We start from the raw sequence: 23,364 nt of genomic DNA, 5'->3' as shown, positions 1-23,364 counted from the left end.
GAAGAAGGGAGGAAGAAGAAGAAGAAAGAGAGAAAAATAAGGAAAGAGAGGAGCGAGGAGGGGAGTGGGATCCCAACCAAAGCTGGAGTCAGAGAAATATTAATAAGAGCAAGTCTCAGAACAATTATTGTATTAAGAATTCTCCTTGGCGCTTGGCGCGGTTCCCAACGCTATGTGAAACCTGAAGCCACACCTCAAGGGCTCTGGGAGAGCCCCCTTAAAACAGGCCGTCTGCCTGTTCAGACACCCCACCAGACCCCCTACCCCAGCCGCCTTCCACCTCCACCACCGCCTCCACCACCCGTCCTCCGCCTTCAACTCTATCCCGGCCCACTCCCCTCCTCTCCTCTCCCCTGCCCCTGCTCCTCGTGTTATAGCAGCCACAGCCACCCACCTTTACTGTACAGCAGACCCGTACGAGCAATGCACACACTCTCGTAGGCACGCAAACATGCTGACCTAAACAGAGGAGCAGTCAGAGGAGGAGGAAGAGAAACACTAAAGAAAAAGAAAAGAGAGACAAGAAACTGGAGGCGGGAGATATGGTGAGTTAAAAAAGAAGAAGAAGAAGAAAGAAAAAAAAGCAGATAACGCATTGCCCAGGTTTGAAACAAAAGCTTTGCTATGCGACACTGAGAGTCAGATTTATTCTGGTTATTCTGTCGGTTTATTCCCCTTTAAAACCTACTGTCTGAGACCTCACGCTCTCTCTCTCTCTTCTCACCGACCTGCTCCCTCCACCATCTCTAACTGGGCAACTGCTTTAGCAGGCCCCGTTCACAAAGGATGATCGGAGAAGCACATTTACACAAGCGCACCAGCAGATGGGAGGACGTGAGCATGGTCTAACCATTACCATCTTTTGCATATGAGGAGAAAAATGCAACATAATGAAGTGAAATGATCCACTCTCTCACAGCACCATATACCTCCACTCCCATAAATCTTTAAAGTTTAAAAAAATTATGTTAAAAAAAAAACGTGTACATTCACCCGCCAAGGTAAAGAAATGAATAATAAAAAAAAAGATTCGAAAGTATCTGCATGACATTAGTTGAAGGTTTCAGAGATGACACCTGTAGAAAAACAGGGAGAGAAAAAAAGAATCAAAACTTTGAGGTGATGTAAAATTATCCTTGTGATTTCTGTTGAAATGATTTATTGGGTATAGAGGGAGAAGGGGGGCAGAGAGGGAGAGAAAGGGCAAAAAGGGAGAGGGAAAGACAACCGCATTCCCAGCACATATTCAACTCATTATGAGGGAGAGGGGGGAGCCGATCGCTCAATTATTGGCTGCCGTCACAGGCTAATATTCCTGCCTGTCAGGCCTGATTTTAGCTTCGTTTTGCTCGGACTCCTTGTGATGGACCTCATTTCCTGTTAACCAGAACCAGAAGGTGCTGTGAAAACTGCGACACCTGATCCGATGTCCAGGAGACGGGAAATGCTTCGCCAAAGGCCCACAGCCGGCCAAGACACCGACAACGCCCCCCCACACACCCCCCCACCCCCCAAACCCACGGCGAAGGCACTCTGATCTCGGCCAGGGGGGCTTAGCTGGACGGGGGTTCTACAAAGGATATGAAAGGATGAGCAAGTTTTAACTATGCCAAGGAGCAATCAACTGGGTTAAAGAGGCTTATCGGCAACAATGTGTTTTCAGTTGTTTTCAAAGGACAGAGGTTAATAAAACGCCATAGTACTACACTGATAACAGTGAGGAAATGATCAGTAGAGGTGTATGAATATGCTCGAGTGGATATTTGTCTCTGATATTCCTGCCACATGCCCCTGTATCATACAGTTCTGTTTTGACATTTGAGTGTAAGGGTATCGCTGCCACAAATCCTATCTTTGTCTATCATTTGTTGTATTAGGTGGATGACAGATGTATGAATTCTTGAACTTAAAAAAAAAAAAAAAAATCACAGCTATGCCATATCTTCCGTGACGCCTATCAGCCTCTCTCTACCCTGACTTTTTTAAATGAGGCCTCCACCCTCTATTCAAAAGAGGAGCTCGTCTTTCCCATTTAAATCTTTTCCTCGTTCGCTCCCTCTCTCTCTCCAATCCCTCTCACCCATCATTTCTCCTGACAGATGAGATTGAATTAGTTTGACCTGTCCTCGCAACTCAAGCGTAATTTGGCTTTGACATTGATAGGGGAGGAAGACACAGTGGCAGGGGCTGGAGGTGCAGTGAACATGGAGGGAGGAAAGGGGAATATGCTCACCATGCATGGCAATGAGCTCCCACCCTCCTATATACAGTACAGATATAAATATATATATGCTATGTATGGATATTAAACACACCTTTACTTTGAGGTTGAATTCATTCCAGCACAGTACTGTCTTTCAAATACTATCCCGAATGACAACTAGCATAAACTGTATGTCGCCTTTACAAACACAACCTCTAAATCACAAACCACAAATATGTAGCAACTGTCTTCTATGTCCGAGCTCACCTAATCCCCAAACAACCAAACATGTGCGACAAAACAAAAGGGGAGACACCGCACGTTGATGTTACAGCACTAAATCTTTGGGAGCATGAGGGGGAGACAGAAAAAAACATGTTGGGCAGATGTGTGTGTGTGTGTGTGTGTGTATGCTGGGGTTGCTCCAGCTCCGTGGTCTCGTGAGCTCTGAGGAGAAGTGTTTATGTGACACAAGTGCTGTCTCCAGTCAAGCCTGACTGTCAGCAGGACGGACGGAGCAATGCACTGTGGGATGGGAGTCCGCGCTGGAGGGGGTGGGTCTCTGGTGGGTCTGCGGCTTGCACCCCCCCTCCGGTCTCTGCTCCTTGTTTGTTCCTTGTGGTAACAAGTTGCAGTGCTGATCGGCCATTAAAAGGTAATGCTTCCCAGTTCGCACAATGCCCATGATTACAGGGTCTTGCTCGTGCCTTTTGTAGTCTCCTTGACTTTAGGCTGTCAAACAGCTACCCCCCTATCCCCTCCAACACCAACCCCCCACCCCCCCCACCCCCCCCCCCCCAAAAAAAAAAAGAAATCCACAAACGTTGGAATAGGATCTCCAAAGCTTAGAGGAGGCCACAAGAGTCCTTAGGGAGGTATAACAAGCCTGGTGCCGTCAACATGTCCTCACCACCCGTCTAGAGCTGGCCTGTCAGAGGAGCTGCACAGCGTAAGTTATGTCTGCTCGGCTGAAGCAGACTATGAATGAAAATGGCATTAGAGAACACAGCTCTACGGGATGAACTCCGAGACAATTGTTTGGAGCGCTGTGGATTGGTTTGTGGGGGTGAAAGACAAGGGAAGATGAGATGACACTCATCAGCCAGACAGAGTGAAGGGGTTTTGAGGATGAAAATGAGAAATGGACCCCTCAGAATGGGTAGGGTGGGCCCTTCACCTCCAGGTCAGGAGAGCTTGGGGGGGTAGGGGGTGGGGTTGCTCCTCGCTCATGGCCAGCGACACACTCAGGCGCTAACTTAATTTCACACTTTATGGCTCGAGCCGGCGCTGGTACAATGCGACGTCTGAGTGCGGGTGCCATCTGGTACAGGGCTGGGGAGGAGGAAGCGGCCTGGCTTTTCACACTGATCCGATTAGGGCGCTTTTAATTCATTCGGGATGTATCGTTGCGTGTTAATTGGCTCAGCATGGTCGGCCAATCTGGCTCCCTGCTTGCGCTAGGACGGCCCCGGCCTCCAGATCCCTCGCCGAGCCGGTGGGGGGTACGGTTTGAAATGGGGGGGTGCGAGTGAAGAGGTCCTTCACTCCCATGGAACCCCTTAACCCCTCTTCCCAGAACCTTGCCGTTTACTGGGGAAGGCAGGTCGATGCACAGGGATCCACTCACAAGAGAGCTCCACGAGCTCTAAAACAATTCGGTCCCTAAAGGCAAAGCATATTAAAAACAGGAGGCCTGATGAACCCCTGCTTGGGAAATGTGAGCTGAGAGACATGCTGAAAACCATATTTTCAGACACCAGTTGGGGTATCTATGCCCTGATCATACTGCATGTGTTGTCATTCAGCACTTTCATGGGGTATCATTTTTCTCTCACGCCATGGACAAATGACATCCCTTTAAGTGTGCCAGTAAAAAGTAGAGAATTAAAGGCTGAAGAGCATCCAAAAATACATGTGGCTTTCGAGTCCACCGGGTCTGCCCTTCACTCATGAAAATGAACTTTCTCAAACTGTGGGTCAAAATGCAAAAAAAAAGAAAAAAAAAAAGATGCCATTCAAAAAATCAGTGCCATTCCCGCCCAGACATGATATTAAAAGACTGTGGACACTGAAGGATAAGCATGGGGGACGAAACACCCGCGCTCAACCTTGCGTTCTTCATAATGAAGTAGAAAGCGATTCAATCAAAATGTTCAGACAGAGAGTGAAGCTTAGCAAAGGTCACGAGGCAGTAATAATAGCACACTGCTTTATTAAAGGAAACATCAAAAGGCAAGTTAGTGCCCTTGCGGTTCCCCCTGCTTCTGACTTTGGTTAGCCGGGGAAGAGAGGCCCCTCCGTTCACCCCCTCCTGTTATTTCAGTTTTGTTTTTCAAAAAGAGCATCTCATTTCATACCGAGTCTTGCTGCATTAGAATCAAACCAATATGGTGCGACTGTGCCACATTCCTATGTGCAAAACTCTCGGTTAGTCCTCAATGGCGCATTATGGCCCGTCGCTGCTTTCATCTCTGAGGAGGACAAACTGTGAATGGACGCTGAATGCCATTTAAAAATCAAATGGTCATTTCAAAGAAATGCAACGTGTGAAATATATCATGCTATATTCCTTGCAACGGTTCATTCTTTTAGCTTTAGGTTTTTTTTCATAAAAATACAAAAATTTTAACCTTTACCCCCTGAAATCTGCATAGTAGCCTAATTTAGAGTAGTCATACAAAAAGACAGTCATGGGAGAGTGGCAAATATTTGGGCAGGATTCCATAATGGCTTCATCTGTGTTGGATCTGTCTGGAAGTTATGTTTGGCCAAGCCAGTGGCAATGAGGTGTGATGCGTGGTAGGTGAGGGGGAAAGTGCTGGCATGGAGATTAGGCTACTTGTGAGCTTTACTGGGGCCTTTAAGTTGGGCTGACTTCTGTGTAATGTGGCCTGCTCACAAGAACAGTCAATTTGGTTCACATTCCGGTTTCTAGCGAACATACAATCCAAACAGACAGGCTCAAAAACACATACATATTAGGCGTGTGTGCACATGCACACGCACACACACACACACACACACACACACACACACACACACACACACACACACACACACACACACACACACACACACACACACACACACACACACACACACACATACACACACACACACACACACACACACACACACACACACACACACACACATACACACACACACACACACACACACACACACGCTTCCTCTGACACACACATACATTTTAGGGAGGAAGGAATTATCTCCCCTTGATTTACACTTGGCTTAGAATTAGAGCACAATGCTAATGAACATTACACTTGATCCTTCTCTGAAGTCAAAAGGAATTAGTGAACTGTGGCCTTGAGAGGAAACTTCACTTACAGTCATATTTGTCTTCAGCCTTCATCATGTTGAATTAGCCGCAAACAGCCACTTCTAATTAAACATTATATCACATTTGTTACCTAACATGTTTTAATTAGTCTTGTCCATCAATCTGGCCTATGAGGCCATTACATGTGACTGCACTAGGAGGGATGCTGCATGCAAGAGCCAAAAAATTTTGGAGGTGGCCGAGGGGACTGAGTCCCTCATGCTTATCATGCATTAATTAGTGATTTGGAATGAGACATAATTATTATTCTAAAATTGAAGTGCGCATAACAAATTAATGTCTCCTGATTATGTGATTGTGTGCAATGCATAATAGCGTGGTTTTAATTAATGTGAAAATGCAATAATAAAAGTCTTTCACAAACGCTTAACTTCCCAATCAGCAGCTGATTTGCCAATGTGATGTAACAGAGAGATGTGGAGCGGTTGTGAGAACAGACTCCACTCAGACTCAAAGGAAAGACAGACACTCAAAGGCATTTTATGCTCATAATTTTTAATGTATCACAATGAGCAAGAAACATACTTGATGAAATATTTTCAAAGGAGTATATTCAATTACCATCTACAATCAACTTAACTAGGACAACAAGGTTTTGTGACAAAAGTTTTCTTTAAAAGTCTGACGTTCCACGTGGTGTATGTCTGTTAGTCTCCATGTAATTTGGTACAGTTTGGAAATCTTCATATAATTACAGTAACAAAAAAGCTAACAAGACTACAGTATAGAAAAGACATCAAGAACAACATTTTTGGTTTAACTTGCTCTTTTTTGTACATTGCAAGGCTGTTTTTTCTACCCTCGGGTGGGCTACCTGGAGCCACTGAGCCTTGTCTGTCAGGCTCGTAGGAGGAATAACCGAAAAAAAAGTAAAACAAAATTAAAAGAGTAAAAGAAAGGATTAAAAACAGAAAAAATAAAGTAACATTGTGGCACCAGGAGTCACAAAGGGAACAGGGAGCTCCAGCAACAGTTCATCTTTGAAATTGGAGCACATGGTTTGGTTGTTTGTTAGTTTGGTTGTTAATTTTGGTTGTTTCGCTTGTTTGTGTATGTGTTCAACTGCTTCTTCAGGAATGACAGCCTAGAAAAAAAACACCCTCCCAACCCCATTGCGTTTTTGAATTGTCTTTCGATGGATATGAGAAGGATGAGATCGTCCGGCTCCGTAACACGTGGGTGTGGGTCAGTCCGCCCCCTCTGACCACGAAAACGGAGCGCCATTCGGCAATCAGTGAGCCAAGCAAAGGGGGAAATGGAACAGGTAGCAACAACGTGGATGAGGGGTGGGGTGGGGAGGAAAAAAAGAAGCAAGTGTCACTATCCATCCTGTTCAGAAGTGCGTAAAATGTCCATCAAAGCAGAAGCAGAGTCAGGGTAGAGAGGGAGACACAGAGAAACAAGGTGGGGGGCAAGGGTGGGGTGTGTGTGTGTGTGTGTGGGTGTCAGGGGTGGGGATGGGGATAGGGGAGCGCGGGCGGCTCGAGTCACTGGGGTCCAGCGCTATAACCGAGATCTTTTCTTTCTCCTCCTCCTCACTCTTCACTAGATGCTCACTGCTCCAAAGTCCGTCCCCACTGGGGACTAGTCAGTGATCAAATAAGGTCTCGGTGCTCCCAGAGCCGCCACCGCAGCCCCCCCTGCTTGCCTTTGGCTCCCCTGCCCCAGTTTGGTGTTCCCACAGCCTTCTCACACATCTCCAAAGTTTCCCAGAGTTCAAATCTTCTTTTTGTCCTTCTTTGTCATTTTTGAACAAAAAAAGTCGATGTCTTCTTTTTAAATATATCTATATCTGTATACATGTTGTTTTTTTCACAGTGGGCAAAAGGATGACCTCTACAGCAAAACCTGTCTTTTACGATCTCTGTAAAATGTCCACAAAAATCAAGTATCCCAATGTGAGTAGACGCATCTCAGCCATGTGATGTGTCGTGCCACAATAAATATACACTGGTAAGGGGGCACAAACAGAACCGTTTCCATTTTTTTTTTTTTTTTGTTCAACTGCATTATGCTTTGGCCACATTCATACAATGAATCAGACTAAAAACTGCTCAGTGCTTCAGTATCACCATTCTCCGCATTTCCTAATTATTGTTACTTTAATATCTGATTCATCTAAATCCTCAACAAACTTTCTGAAGATCCAGGTATGCAGTTCCGTATGATTTGGTTTGAAATTAAAGTAAAAAAAAAAAAAGTATAAAAATGCAAACTGATGCTGGCTCTTATGACACAGACATACACACACACATACATACACACACACACACACACACACACACACACACTCTAACACAGTCCATGCTGGCTAAATTGATTGTGAAGACATAACTTTGTCTCTCACAAGAGAGCCCAGAGACAAACAAAACAAAAAAAGACTTTGGAAAGAGGAGATCAGTGTTGAAAAGACAAGCAGACATAGGAATATTATTACACCATAAAGTGGCCAGGTCTTAAAGATAAAAAAGCGATTCAAATTTAAAGCTGGTGTTAAACATTAATTTATATGAGGAAAGAAATCATATACAGAAAAATAAAATAACATACAAATAGTTGAAATATATGAAAATAATAACAATAATAATAACAATAATAATAATAATAATAATAATAAATGTCTTACATTATTTGAAACCAAAATAGAGCAAAAGCATTCAAAAATAATCTGTACAACATCAGAATTCTAAAAAATAATCATATGAACAATATTCTAGGTAACAGGACTTGAAAGGAGTGGCAAGCTTGCAGACCAATTCTACCCAATTTCAATAGCATGCGCAAGTATTAACACCAAATAACATTGCTCTGCGAGACGCAACACTTTAGACACACTTCTGAGATTGCGGCAATGTATTAATTAGTCCAAATACACTTGCTATACACTTGTGGCCAAGAGCAGTAATTCACAAATTTAAATATTTGTTTTGGTGAAGAAATTAAAAGATTTTTATAAAAGGTTTTGCTTTTCTGAGATAGGAGGGTAGGATGATTTCTGTAAAGCATATTCTTTTCCATTGCTATTGAAGTTGGAGTGAATGACCTCTTTGGACATAAAGGCATTAAAACACCTTTTCACCATCCCATATAAAACAAGGGACATCTTCAAAGAGACTCCTGCCTTTGTCAGTCTTATAATGCTTTGGAATGAAGATGTCCCTTGGTAACCTGTAATCCACAATTCATGCATGGAAATGGCTTATCACCCTGCAGAAACCTGGGGCAAGTCCCCGCTTGATATCCCAGGTGGGGAGGCCGCCACTCCAGACTTGCTAAACAGCCTTTATTTCCTTCTGAGTCTTGTAATAAATTGATAGGCATGATGACACTAAACTGGTGAGACACATGTCTGTACCACATGTATTATGTACATTTTTGGTAACCACTATTACTTGATCTCATTCAAGTGAGCAACAACCTTTGCTGGTCAATGGGGGTCTCCTAACACCCCTGGACCATAACTTCAAACGAGGGAGCTGAGTGGAGATGTTAGCAACCCACGATGGTAAATTTACACAACAGCTTACAGTCATCTTAGAAATGAGATAAAATAGAATAGTATCCAAATAAAAAGGAAAGAAATAGAATCAGTCCTTGCTTAAGAGAAAACAAACTCAACAAATGCAGATGTGGTATTTGGAATGCACTATTCTTTACAAACGTTAGAGATCATTGGCTTTAAACATTGGTCTGTTTGGGAAAAAAAGAAAAAAAAAAATCAGCCAAAATGTCCTTTGGAACATATATTCACAGTCTTCAAAGTTCCGTTTTTGCAAGAAGAAAAAGGAGGGAAAAAAAGATGTTGCAGAGGCAGGGAAATGGTTTATTGTTTGTCTTTTTGTTAAAGCTTAGCCAAAAAGCAAAATGAGCATGCATCTAGGTATTCTTCTTCTCAAAATCTACATTAGCAGCAAAACATATGTCCTCGAAGACCAGACCTTATACATTTTCTTTAAAAACAAACAACAATAACAAAAAAAATGTGTGACAGGAAAAAATAGAGAGAGCTTTTTAAACCTCTATCTTACAAACTGCAATGGCTCTGTAACGGTGCTACTCCACAATGCAAGGACAAGGGCCCTTTTTTGGTTTTTGGTATTCTTGGTATTTTACGTAAAAAAAGCCACCTGTCTGCTTGCAAAGAAGCAAAAACGGCAACTCTGATGCGTACTCCTTTATTTTAAAACTTTGTTTTCTTTCCTTTAAAAACAGCAACAAATTCTCAAGTATAAAGAAGCCTCTTTTCTCATCTTTATGCACCAATGGTGAAAGTGTTTAGTCTTTGGATTTTCTTTTTGTTTTTAAAGCGTGAGAATTATTATTATTATTATTATTTTTCATTTTAATATATGACATAAAAAAAATCAATAAAATAAAGCCGTAAACAGACTGCAGCCACACTATGAAAAACAAACATCTGCTTTGTAGTGCACAAGGAGTAGTAACCATCTCCATATCTACAAAAGCAAGGCTTAAAAATCAAAAAGGGATGGGACGGAAATAGAGAAAAGGGAGAAAGAGGGAGGGGGCGTCGGACAGTGGTAAGTGCACGAAGGTAACACAAAAATAATTGAAATTTTTCAACACCTCAGATTTCTTTTTCGTTTTTTGGTTGGAATCACACCAACCCAAAAGAAGACAGACAAAAACCCTTGAGAGGAAAAGAGAACCTGCCTTGTCAATTATTGGCAGTTGGGTGAACGTTAGCCAGGAAGGCAAGGATAAGACAGAAATAAAGTATAGATCAGTTACTGCTCCTTAATCTAGTCTATCGGAATGACCAAGACAACATCAAATGAAGCGCCTTAAAGTTGGACAATACAAAAGCTAAATGTACACAAAGATTTTTCAGTCTACCATACTGTTTAAATTCATTTCCAATGCAACAATCTACTTAACACCAAAAATGTTTATATCTATCATAAATACAGAAAGTTTTTTTCTTAAAAAAATCTTTTTATCCCCACCAACAAGTCTGCAATGCTTTTTCGTGTCTGGGTGATGAGGGAGTGCTAATTTCCCCTGTGAAAGATTTTCAAATGTTTAAAACCAGCCATTCAGCTATCCTTTTTGAATGCCCAGAAAGCTATGCTTTCACTTTACTTCTGAATACTTTCTGCCAGTAAAAACAAAGTTTTAAACATAAATGTTAGGAACAAAACAGAAAGAAAGAGAAAGTAATGAATTTCTGTAACAGAAAAAAAAAATTGTGAGCTGTTGACCTGAGAATAAAATAGACATTACATCATTCGTTTTACTTAAGCAAGCCATTGGTATTTGAACGCTTAGAACGCAAGAAACTGTAAGACTATTCTCCCATACAGTACCCACTGGCTGACTGTGCTATTATATGGAAATACTTCTGCAAACAAGGGACAGCTTGTTAAATTGTACTTTGTTATCAGGGATTAGGGGCCATTTAAACAACTTTGAGGCAGTCCATTGCTATACAGCATTCCTCTATCATAAGCCAAAACTTAACTGCAGTGATCTTCTCTATTCATTTATATATGTATATATATATTTGAGTTGAAATAAACAAAAACCAGCATGTTGATATGGGAAAACAATCCACTAACATTTAAATTTTTGGTTACAAGCTTTGGAATTGCAGTTAGTCTTTACACATCTTTTTTGAAATTGGTTTGTATACTTTTAAACATATTTTAACATCGCTTCTTTTTTTGTCTTGTTTTTTTTCTTTTGTGTTTTTCTTTTTTTTGTCTTTTACATTTTTTAAATACTGTCCATCATTGAAAGCTCTTTTACAATCTGATGGAGTCTGTTCCTACACTAGCAAGATTACTACTACTACAACTACTACTGTCTTTGAGACAGCTGGGCTGAGTCTCCTCGGCTGTTCGGCCCAGTCTGTCAGCTGACTTCTGACTGCTGTCAGAGTCCGACTCGTCAGTAAAGACGTCTGTTGGTATCGAGGTCTGAACCCCTGAGGTGCTCAATGAACTTGAGGTAACCGTTGAAGGTGAGGATACTGGAGGAAAAGATGACAGCGTCGAAGGAGCGGCATTGGGCTTTCCAGCTAAAGCTCTGGAGAATGGGGCCTGGGGCCAGGGTTTGCCTGCAGCAGTGGTGCTGAGGGGGGCAGCCGCAGAGAGGAGAGGAGGAAAAGGAGGAGGAGCACGAGGATGAAGAGGCAGAAGGGACGGCATGGTGGCTGATGACGTTGGCGGGGGGAGTTGGGGTGCTGTGTGGATGAGTGGCAGACTGCGAGGTAGATGCGGTGTTAGGATCGGGAAGCAGGCTGAAGAGTGAGGTAATAAACTAGTGCGTGCTCTTTGGCATTTCTGGCTGATCGCTGATTGTTCTGTGGTTTGTGCAAGGCCGACTCCAGGTGTTGACTGAGCGCTTTGTCCCCCTCTAGCGTAGTGTCGCAGCCGAGGCAGTCGTAACGACTGCCGTCTGCTCCACTTGCGCCGCTGGGGACACGAAGCAACATGTCTTGCAAGTTTGCCACAGACTGACCGAAAAAGCAGATCGACTTCAGGTGGGCTGATGGCCGCTTCCTCCTTGCTGAAGACAGCTTGACACTTACGGCATGCCAGCCGGTACTGCGCTTTGGGGACGATGTACTGGTCAAGAAGGGGGTCCGCACCTTTGCCATCCATCTCGTGCTGCCCTGTGGGTAGGTTATTGTGAGAGGAAGAGGAAGGAAGTTATCAATTGGGGGAGTGCCTTTTCGTTCCTCTGATTTCACTGGATCTTTGGCAGTTTCTTTGCGGTCCCCCGAGGACTGGGTGGGAACTGGAGTTTTGACTCGCTTTGGGTTGCTGGATCTGTTGAAGCTGCCGCTGCTGCTGCTGCAATGCCTCTTGCAGGCTCTGCTGATATTGCTGGTAATGCTGGAGCAGGGACCCTGGGGAAAGCCCCATCAGAGCCTGGGATAAAGCTGGGTTGTAGGGGAAAAGGCTCTCCATGCCATACATCGGCTGCAGATTCCTCCTTGGAGAGCGCTGGGCATTTGAGGGGCGTAATATGGGGGAAGCCAGGCATGAAATAGGAAGGAACTGACTGGTGAGCAGAGCTGTAGGGTCAGATGCCAAGGCTGCCTGAAGAGCTTGAAGCTGGGCAGGGTCTATCACATACTCCATTCCAGGAGTGGGCATCGAGGTGGCAGGAACAGCTGTCTCCGGTTTCTCTTTCTTGGCGCTGGCAGCTGAGGTGGTGGGCGCTGGAGTCCCCCCCGTCGATGAAGGAGGAGCAGACTTCTCGACCTTCTCCTTCGGCTTTTCCTTCTCCCGGGATCTTTCAGTATCACGCTCTTTATGGTGTTCAGCCCGAGACCCTGGCTGTGGGGCTGCGGATGTGGATGTTGAACTAGATGTGGGGCTTGAGTGGGCAACAGAAGTGCTGGCTTGAGCCAGACTTGGTGAGGCCAAAGAGGAGGAGGATGGAGGCTTGTTGGGCAAACCAGATGTGGGGAGACTGGGTGAAGGGACACTGGCACCAGGCATGTTCAGGAGGTTTGGAGGTTTAGGAGGAGTTAAAGCTAGAAGAGATTGGTACAAAGAGACACAAAAATACATGTTAACATTTTATTGTCTTAATGTGTTAAATTGCAAAGTGTGATTCTTATGTACATAAAGTCATGATTAACATACCTGTGTTCGATGAGTTGAAGCTTGGTAAGGAAGGGCTGCCGACTCCTGGCAGCAAAACAGGGGGTATCCCCTGTAGATTTGGGTAAGCTGACTGAAGGTTCAAGGCTTGCAGGGCAGGGCTGTCAAACATGCCCTGCTGCATTGCTTGCTGTTGAGCAAGGCCCAATACCTCATTGGCTTTCTTTATGCGATCCATTTCTTGCTGGGCCATCAGCTGACGAACAGTGGCTGGGTCAAAGTACTCTTTCTCCTTATCAAGTTGGCTCCCAATGGTTTCCTTCACCTTAGCAATATGCTGCTGAGAGAAGATGTGGTCTCGAACTGAAAGACGAGCACTGTACTTGACACCACAAAGTGTACACTCTGTCTTCGGACCCTCATAGGATGTCTGGTTGATGCCGAAGTGTTTCGCCATGCTGAGCTTGGCCTTTTTCTCCTTGGCACGAGCATTTTGGAACCAAACCTGCACCACTCTCTTTGGAAGTCCAATGTCATTGCCTAGTACCTCACACTCCAGCATGGTAGGGGTCCTGTAGTCATTGAAGCAGGACTTAAGCAATTTCAGCTGGAGGTTGGTCATCTGTGTGCGGAAGCGCTTTTGGCCAGGCCTGTCTCCGCTGTCAATGCTCTTAGTTCCAGAGGCTCCAGGGCTGGGCGAACAGGGGTCAGCCATACTCGAGGTCTCACTGTAATCAATAATGTTCTCATTCTCGTAATCTTTAGCATAATAACTTGTTGCAGGGCTAACAAGCCCTGAGGACATCTGGTCCTCATTTTCAAGGGAGGGTGCAGTCCCCCCAGACTTGGACAGAATGTCACTGCTGTTGTGGCCATGCTTCGTATCAGCACTGTCATTGTCAGCATTGGCTTCATCACCAGTGGTGGTGTCAGTGATGGCTGTGTTCACAGAGGAACAGTCATCATTGTCCAGTTTGCTTGGGTCAAAACTCATGTTCACAGAGGACATTGTTGGGCTTTCAAAGTCCTCCATTCCCTCAACTTTAATAGATGTGGGGCTCATTAGGGCCCTTGGGGAAAAATCCAAGTTTTTTACAGGTGACAAGGAAGAACACTGGCCATCATTGTTGTTGGAGGAGACCATCTGAGAATAGCTTGAGATATCCAAAGGGTCCATCTTCAACTGCAGTCCCTCGTGGTCAGGCAACATGTTAGACAGAGCCAGGTTATAGCCAGCACGCTTAGCTTCATGCCAATGGCGTGAACGAATGTGGGCCTCCAAGGCAGTCTTGGCTTTGAACAGGGCACGGCAAAAAGGGCAGCGGCGGTGGGCTTGAGCTGGCCCCACAGCCCTGAACTGCCCTTTCCTTTCTCTGGCTCGAGTGTTCTGGAACCATACCTGCACCACCCTCTTCTTGAGTCCAACCTCGTGGGCAATGTGATCAAGCATCTTGCGGGTTGGGTTAGAGTCCAACAGATATTTTTGGTAGAGAATCTCCAGCTGCTCTGGGGTAATTGTGGTTCTTAAGCGCTTGTCTCTCTGAGGCTCTTCGCCACTGTTGGTGCTGTCATTCTCACCTGGACTGGTGCCCGCTTTCTCCTCCAACTTCCTCTTCAGGGAATTCATGGTTGAGGTTGGTGTTGAGGGAGAAGTGGCTGAGCTGCTTGGAATTTGTGGCATGGCTCCAGAGAGAAGCTGGCTTGCCAGCAGAGGGTTGCTTGGATCAAAGAGCATGAAAGACATATCCATGGGGCGATCTAAAAACTGGGGATGGATAAATTGATTTTGGACAGTGAGGAAATGAAGCTGCTGGTGCTCTTGCCAGTGCTCGAATGAAGGGAAAGCCAGCTTGCATTGCTCACACTGGTATGGGATCATCTGCTGAGCAAGCTGTTGTTGTGAAGCAGCGGACAGGTGAGGGTTCAGTGTCATGTGAGAGCTCTGAGAGGCCACCTGGCTAGACTGAGAGGCTGATGGACCACTCTGTGGTTGTTGCTGGGATATGGAGGGAGATGACCGCTTAGAGTTCTTTGGAGCCATCAGGGGCTTTTCTTCTCTAGAGTGGTGTCTCGGCTGTGGTGTTTCAGACCTGTGCAGGTTCTCTTGTTTCAGAATTGGCTGGCTGTCCCGGTGATCTAGGGAGGTTTCAGCTGAGTGCTTGGGCTTCTCGTCAAAAGAGTTGGATGTGTTTGCTGTGGTGGCCTCTTCTTTCTCTGAGGATGTCATGTGGGAGAAGGCAGAGGTGGATGGGGGGAGAGGGCAGAGGCTTGAGGATGTAGGCATTGGAGTGTGGCCTGAAGACCCAGACAGGGTGTAATACTCATGAGAAAGGTCAAGTGAATCCTCATTTTGGCTGTCTTCCTGGCCTTCGTCATCTTCGTCTTTGTAACAGAGTTTCTTTTGGTGCTTGATGAGGTCGAAGATGCGTTGAAACACCAGGCTGCATTTCTTGCACTGGTAGTTCAGGTTGTTGGTGCGAATGTAACGGTCATTAGACAACTCACGTCTTTCACCGTCCTTTCCTCCGTCTCCCTGGTTTTCATAATTCTTACGAGCCTTCTGTCGGGCATTCTGGAACCACACTACAATGACTCGTGTAGGCAGAGTTAGCAGGTTGGAAAGCTGCTCAAACTCATCGTCTTTAGGGTAGGCATTGGCATCAAAGAAGTCCTGTAATACCCTTAGCTGGTAGTCTGTGAACCTTGTCCTTGAGGACCTCTTGCTTCCAAAGCTTTCCATTTTATGAGGCTCAGGTGAAGGTGGTTTAGAGTCAATTTTTATATCCTCTAGTGTAGTGATGGGAGGGTTGTTGAAATTGTATGGCGAGTCTTTGTTGCGTTGGCGTTCTTTAAAGAGGGTGTTACGGAACCAATGCTTGATCACTTTCTGGGGAAGCCCTGACTTGTCTGCCATCTCCTTGATTTGGTCCTCGTTGGGAGAATTGTTTATGTCGAAATACTGCCTGAGGACCCTGAGCTGATCATCTGTGATGCGTGTGCGTGGTCTCTTGTTCTGCTGCTGCTGCAGCATGGCCGGTGTGAGCTGCTGCTGATAGAGCTGAGCAAGATCAGAGGCCAATCCTGGCTCTACAGATGACAGCTGACCTTGCATCTGGGAAGGCAGGGACTGCAGGGACATGGGCTGCATCATGAGTGGGGAGAAGAGAGGCATGTCCATTGACATGGGAATCTGAGCCATGGTGACTGTGGGCTGTGGAGGTGGGACAGTTGAGGGAGTGAGAGCAGGGGACGAGACGGGGATATTTGGTGTCGGTGCTCTCTGTGGAGGAGGCTGAGGGGGCGGTGGAGGGGGAGGTGGAGGAGGTGGTGGAGGTGGAGGAGCAGCCTCAGGGGTTGGAGGTCTCATTGGGTAAAGCTTATCATACTGCTCTCGGTACTCCTTGGCAAACCTCTCAAGTGACCTGAATGGGAAGAAGGACTGATGGATGTGCTCTTGATGACTTTTCAGAATCAGTATGTTGGAGAAGAGTTTGCCACATGCCTCACATTCCAACTTCTCCAGTCCTTCGATGGGATCCACAACTCGACTGATAGTTTGTGGTCCGGTTGAACCTGCTGATGGAGTTCCTGTGAGCTTTTTCTGTGCCTTTTGTTTGTTTTCATTGTACTGAATAACAAGCTCAAATCCAAAATTTTCCAAAAGGGCTTTGGTTGCATTTCCTCGAGCATCTGAGGCAATTCTAGGAGGAGGAAAGCCAGGATCATGATTCATAGTAACTGCAACAGGCTGAGTGTCTTTCTTCTCCTTGGATTTCATGTTTTCATTTGTATCTTTAGGGGTCTGGTCCTCTATTTTTTCATTCATCTCCTTTTCCCTCGGCAGGTCCCTCTCTTTTTCATTTGGATGAACAGGCGGCTTTGGTTTCTTCTCAACTTGGTGTGAGAGTGAGGCACTCTGCTGGAGCAGAGCCATTTGGCTTGAAGCCTGCGAGTGGGCTTGGTGCTGCTGTTGCAAGTGATGGTGCATCAACTGCTGCTGAAGACAGCTCTGCTGGGCCTGCTGGACCGAATTCTTTTGTTCTTCCAACATGGCTGCCGTAGAGCTACTCAGACCCAGAGAGGAGCTGAGACTCATCTCTGGGTTCAGCTGGAATTCAGCCCCGGGTATGTAAAAGGGGAAGAGCAGCTGCTGTTGCTGCAGTGGGAGAAGAGCATCTGTTGTCATGGGGAAGTGCTGCAGAAGCGGGTTGAAGAGCTGAGACTGGATGAGTGCAGCTTGCTGCTGGAGCTCTTGTTGAAGCTGAGCCTGGGCTTGGGCTTGGGCCTGGGCCAGTTGCTGCTGCTGGAGCTGTTGCTGGTGGCCCCGGGCAGACAGCATGTCGGCAAACTTCTTCTTTTTCATGTCGTGGTTTTCAGAGGGAGATTGATGGCTGGCTGAGTTCCCATGGCTGTCAGTGTTGTGCAAATGGCTATGGTGGTTGCCACTTAGCATGCTCTGCACAGTCTGGACGCCTGCTGGAGAGCAGCTGCTGTTGCTGGAAATGGATATGGAGTTGGAGGTTGGAATTGGGCTGGGTGTAGAAGTGCTAATGGTGTTGGAGGCCCCTCCACTTAGTCCAGAACTTGCAGAGGTGGGAATTCCACCTGCTGCCTCCAGCTTGGCTGCACGGGCTTTTGTCTGATGGAGGACGGACCGCATGTGTATCTCCAGGGTGGAGCTCTGACTATATGCCACGTTGCAAGTGCTACACTTGAAAGGTTTGTTGTCAGGGCTGCTTGTGGGCTCTGGCTGGCCAGCAGTGGTCTCTTGAAGGGCCCGCTTCACCTTGTGCAGGTGTGAGACAGAGTTGTAATGTACAAGCAGGATATTTTTCTGTGTAAAGGACTCTTTGCAGACTGTGCACTTGAAAGGCCGAGAGGGATCTAGGAACTTCTCCATGGTGAAGTTGGGACCCTTCCTGAAGGGCAGGGCTCTCTTGGGCTCTGATCCCGAATCCTCTTGCAGAGAACCTGAATCGCTGCCGGTAGGACTCTGCTTTTCTTCTTGATCACTCTCCTCACCGTCCTTATAGTCTTCTGCCAGAATGCCTTGGTCATCACCGAGAGAGGGATCACCCATGGCCATTAGATCTCCGTTCATCAGTAACCCACCATACAGCTGCTGGACGTCAGCCTCGCTCAGCTCCAGGTGACTAGTTTCCAGGTGCTTCTTGAGCGCCTGTAGGGTTCTGAAGCTTCGCTGGCACAGGCAGCACATAGTGGCAGCTCTGATGACGTGGTACTGAGAGTGAAGCTGTAGCTTCTCCACCGTCTTGAAAGCCAAGCTGCACTGGTTGCAGCGGTACTTGTAGACGTGTCGGTCTGAGACAGGCAGCTGAGGCCTCTTGTTGTGGACTTCATTGAAGTGCATCTGGAGAGCACTGGAGGACTTAAAGACCTGGTTACAGCCTTTCTTCCAGCACAGGAAACCAGTTGCATCCTCTCGTCCAGACTGGTGTTCCTCCAGAGGCGACTTGCGAGTTTCAGTCATTTCTGCAGACAAAGTAACTTTCTCAGGCTCAGCATCCAAGGTTTCTGTGAATCGAAAAAAAGAACAGCACTATGTGTTTAAACTGTATACATTTTATTTTTGGTTAAACAATCATTATATGTACCAGTAAATCTCAGCACAAAACTAGATTTTGGCAATACAATTCATAGGTAATTTATTAATAAACATGTAACTAGCAACAGGAAAAGATACAACTACTGTTAATAAGAAAATACGAACCTGTCTGTTTCTTAATGTCATCACTGCCAGTGTTGGCTGAGGACTGGGGGGTGCTTTGTGCCTCCCTTTCCGGACTGGGGACTGGTATGAACATGCTTGCTGGCAATGCTTCTGTAGTTGCCACCTGGAAAATAACACACAGGGTGTGCTCCTTGTTAATTGCACGTCCACTTTCACAGTTCCTCTTTTACAGGCAGGTACGAGTTCTCAGATACTTGCAATGATGCATACAAAATACAAGTGTCAGGGCATGCTGCATAACAATCTACAGCTTCTCAATTAAATTTAATACCAAAGGCAAAAAAAAGCAAAAAGAGACATAAGAGCATGTAAAATGGATGTTACGAAAATAGTCATATAGATTGAGATCACACTGCCTAGCACGGACACGGACACACAACCATGCATACCTGCACTCGTACAGAAACGAATCATATTATTTCTACTTTCTTTGCTTCACTTAGACGTTAGCACTTTGATCACTGCTGGTGTTTTGTCATGTGCCTGGAAAGTTCTGCTGCAGCCAATTAGTGGGATGGGCAGAAAAGGCCCACCTTAGCCAAGTGTAAAGCTTATTAGGTTGCCTAATTAAATAATTCTCCCTCCTTGTAAAAAAGTGCATTCCATTTCAATAGATGAGAGTACTGAGCGGAGATGCCGGTCTGTTGCATAGCATACGCTGATCTCCTTCTGACTGTGCAATGTTCATACACCTCGCCCAATGAAAGACTGTAGCAACTGACAAATAATGAATAAAATGTATTTGCATATGTGCACCTCTGAATGTGTGAACAAATGATACTGTGAATGGTAAAAAATGCATTTGCATTTGATTCTTTACTCTACTTCAATCTTTCTTGCAGTATTTTTAATTAGACCATTTCAAGAAGCAATGAATATTGATTAAAAAGGGCACAAGTGCAGCCAGGTTTCCTGTGCTCTCAAAAGGTTGAAGTCAATCATGTGTGAATGACAGGAGCTTTCCCTCTATCCTGGCAACCCCCCACCTCATGTGTACTCCTATGTTCCCCTGAGCTCCTCAATCTCTCCCTCTCTCTCTCTCTCTCTCTCTCTCTCTCTCTCTCTTGGAAAAAAAAACACAACAATTCATCAAATGCACTCATTAAGCGGCCCCTATTTAACAATAATCAGTGATTGAGATTGGAAGAGTCTGCAAGATGAGGCACTGCCGGCTTCACCTTCTTTCAATTAACTCCCCAAACAGAATAATCATCTTCACTCCCCACACAGCATTTCAATTCAAAGACCCCACCCTAACAGCTACTGCCCTTTCTATTCCTCCATTTTTCTCCCTCTCCTTCCCTTTCTCCCTCTTACCGGGATACTCTTGTGCCTAAACTACCCTAAACATCAGAGCCAATCATTTGAATATCCTTCGATCGCCCACCACCACCACCCTCAACCTATTGTAAAATACTATGGCCATACTGTATTCTGACAATAATAAAAATAATCCTCAATCCTTTAAATAAACCTCAAATTGTCATAATAACCAAAAACACATCTGTAAAACTGAGCCTAATAAACAGCTGTATTGCCAGCATTATGGTTCAGTGTTTGAATCAGTGGCTCGGAGTCGGAGTCTTTTTAAATGTGAGCCAGGAGCGCTGTTCTCTACATGTGTATCAGAGAAAAGGTCTCCAAGCAAAGCATGCCCCAGAATGATTTTGTCAGCCTCAGAAGGACCCTGAGAGAACTGCAGTTCCTCCATGCCACAGCCAGTCACTACTATTGAGGGTTAAGTGGATGAGACAGGATTTTCTTGTCCATCAGCGTGCAATTAGTTTAATTAGAAATACACAGAAATAAATTTCATATTCATATAATTTTTTTACAACCTTTCACAATCTCCTCCAAAGTAGAAGCAGAAAAATTAGTATGACCAGCTTGGCGAGTTACAAAAACAAATCACGCCAGTGATTTACATTACAAAGTGGACTGTTTCTAGACAACTGCTTCATTAGGCAAGGAGAAGCAAGCACTAAGAGTATCCCAAGGTCACTTTTAATTTGGACCGGCTAATTGGCAAACATAGCTCCAAATGGCTATCATCTAGCCAGACTCAGAATTAATGAAGCACAATTATTTTCATTACCTCTATCTTAGACAGACAGAAAATGAGACATAGTGGTAGCTGAGAGAGACAGAAAGAGAGAGAGGAGGAGAAAGAGAGAGAGAGTAGGATACAGAGATTGAGGAAGGATGTGCATTTATATCTAAAGTGTGCATCTTTATGCATAGTCTGCAAGAAATAAAAGTCACCTATTGCGGAATTCATTAGGGATCATCGGCAGGACAAGTAAGAGGGGTATGGTACCGATCAAATCTAGTCCGTGTAACGGAGGCAGAAAAAAATAGGTGCCAGCTTTAATGTGCATTACATTAAGTATGTTTCTATCCCGCTCCTCTTCAAGATACCCAGCACATTATCATCTCTATAAAAGAAAATATACGACTGCCTCTACAGCTAATGTGCTCGCCATTTGCTAGCAGGGACAGAGAGATGGCCTCACTGGAGTTAGCGACACTATTACCCTAAGGGATGGCCCAGTAAGCCATTCAGCGCTTAAAGTTAAAAAAAAAAATAACAAACATTTTCCTCCTTATCCCTAGAACTGGTTGGAAATAGTGAAACAAGAGCTACAGTTTTCATAGATGGCCTCCTCTGACTGACTTGAAATCAAGTAAATTCTCTCTGGGGGGTGGGGGGTGGAATGGGGGGGGGCATGTGGGATGAAAAAGGGCCCCAATACCGAGGGATTTTAGTAATGAAGTCAGGCGACTTAAAGAGGGATGATGTAAGTGTTACTTCTTAATATGAAAGAATGTCCCCCTCCGACATGTCTTGACAACGATGAGAATATTTCCCGCTCCTCTTTGAATGCGCTCTTCATTCCCAGTGTTAATCAGTCTGGGAGAGGCACTTCACAGACTATATCTCTGGAGCTTTTTTTTTTTTTTTTTTAATAACTTTTCTTACATTTTTACTGATGCAACCTCAATCCCCACAGTGCATTCCCATGCTGAGACAACACGTCACTGAGACACACTGAAGCTTTGAGGACCTCCAGGATTGAGTGTAAGGGGGCGAGGGGAGGGGAGGGGAGGAGGGGGGGGGGGCAAATTCAGGATGGTGCTTTTCTCTCTCTCTAGCGCTCTCTCTCTCCCCCCTCAAGCTCTTAGCCTTACGGCAATATGGCTCTCGAAAGTCACTTGAGACCTCAGGTTGGCAAGTTAGATTAAAAAATAGTGAATAATAATATTTGCATTGCCTCGACTTGCATGTCATTAACAGAGGGGGAGAGAGAGAAAAAAAAGATCCACTCATTAAATTTCAATTCATCTGTGTCACAGTTACCTGAATATATTAATAATAATAAAAGCCTTTGTTTTGAGTAGCACTGGAGTATCACAAGCAGACGGAGAATGTCAAAGCACACTAGAGAGAAATGAAAGGAGAGCGGGAGAGGAGCTGTTCGTGGGGCGCACAACAGAATCACCCATTAGGGTTTTTTTTCTCTCTCTTCTTCTCTCTTTCTCTCTGCTGCGTGTTCTTTCACTTCCTCAATCGACTGTGATAACATAATGAAACGGAGGGAAAGGCTCGTTGGCAGTGGGCATGTCAAGACAATGCCTGAGTCGAGGATCACTACAGAATCAACCCCCCTCAGTCACCCCACCCCATAATATCCGACTTCAAGTGAGTCAACAGGACGCCCAGGGGCCATTTCACAATTAACAGTTTCCTTTGTGTTTTGATTAAGCCTCAAATGTCATCAATTAGAGAGAAGGAGACGGGAGAGACAACCTTCATTACGCTCAGGCGGAGTGAGTAAGAGTGCGGGAGGGAGGGAGAGAGAGAAAGAGAGACAGAAAGGAAGAGAAAGAGATAAAGAGAGAGAGAGAGAGTGAGAGAGAAAGAGAGAGAGAGAGAAAGAGAGAGACAGTGAGTGACTCATCCCTGTGGAGCGAGCAAATAGGCTCTGCCATGTCCCACACTGGTCCTTGGCATGGCCACAACTGTGCCACATCCGAACGGAGGAAACAGCCTTGCGCGCCGTGCCGTGCGCTGGCCTATGGAGTCAGTATGGCTTGCATGAATAACTGAACAACCAATAGGCCTCACTGTATTCTCCACTCGTCTCTCAATTAGCTACGTTGGAAAAAACGACACAGCTAAAAAGACACACCGACGCCACAAAAAAGATTCTATTAACAGTGTGTGGGCTCGGCGACAATAGCCAGAGCGCCGGGTCGACCGACACTGAAGCCGGGAGCCGTGACATTTGCTCCGTCATTGTGTGACGCCTGAAAGCCCCCGTGGTGGAGAGATGTCATGTAATCGTGCCCTCGCACAGGTCTTTGTCTCCGCATCGGGAGGTCAAGAGCAAAAAGCTCCATACAATAATAACATCGAGCCCACAACCTACATGGTCTCGTAGGTGTAAAAACTGGGTTCAACACTTCA

The 23,364-nt window shown here is 45.3% G+C and overlaps 1 protein-coding gene across 1 annotated transcript in view; it reads right to left on the bottom strand.

Annotated features, from left to right (window-relative positions):
* Positions 1-6,045: 6,045 nt before the first annotated feature.
* The window catches only part of zfhx3b (zinc finger homeobox 3b), a 126,172-nt gene continuing 108,853 nt past the window's right edge, over positions 6,046-23,364 (bottom strand). The window contains 11 exon segments of the mRNA XM_062548557.1: positions 6,046-11,689; positions 11,691-11,818; positions 11,821-11,856; positions 11,859-12,075; positions 12,077-12,241; positions 12,244-12,330; positions 12,332-12,522; positions 12,525-12,583; positions 12,585-13,074; positions 13,187-18,679; positions 18,876-18,999. Of these exon segments, the coding sequence (XP_062404541.1) occupies positions 11,333-11,689; positions 11,691-11,818; positions 11,821-11,856; positions 11,859-12,075; positions 12,077-12,241; positions 12,244-12,330; positions 12,332-12,522; positions 12,525-12,583; positions 12,585-13,074; positions 13,187-18,679; positions 18,876-18,999 (7,347 nt within the window). The 3' untranslated portion in view covers positions 6,046-11,332.

This window comes from Sardina pilchardus, chromosome 11, assembly GCF_963854185.1.
Source record: "Sardina pilchardus chromosome 11, fSarPil1.1, whole genome shotgun sequence".
NCBI classification, from domain to species: Eukaryota; Metazoa; Chordata; class Actinopteri; order Clupeiformes; family Clupeidae; genus Sardina; species Sardina pilchardus.
Note: the sequence above shows the minus strand (reverse complement) of the source record. Positions and strands in the feature narration are given on the sequence as shown.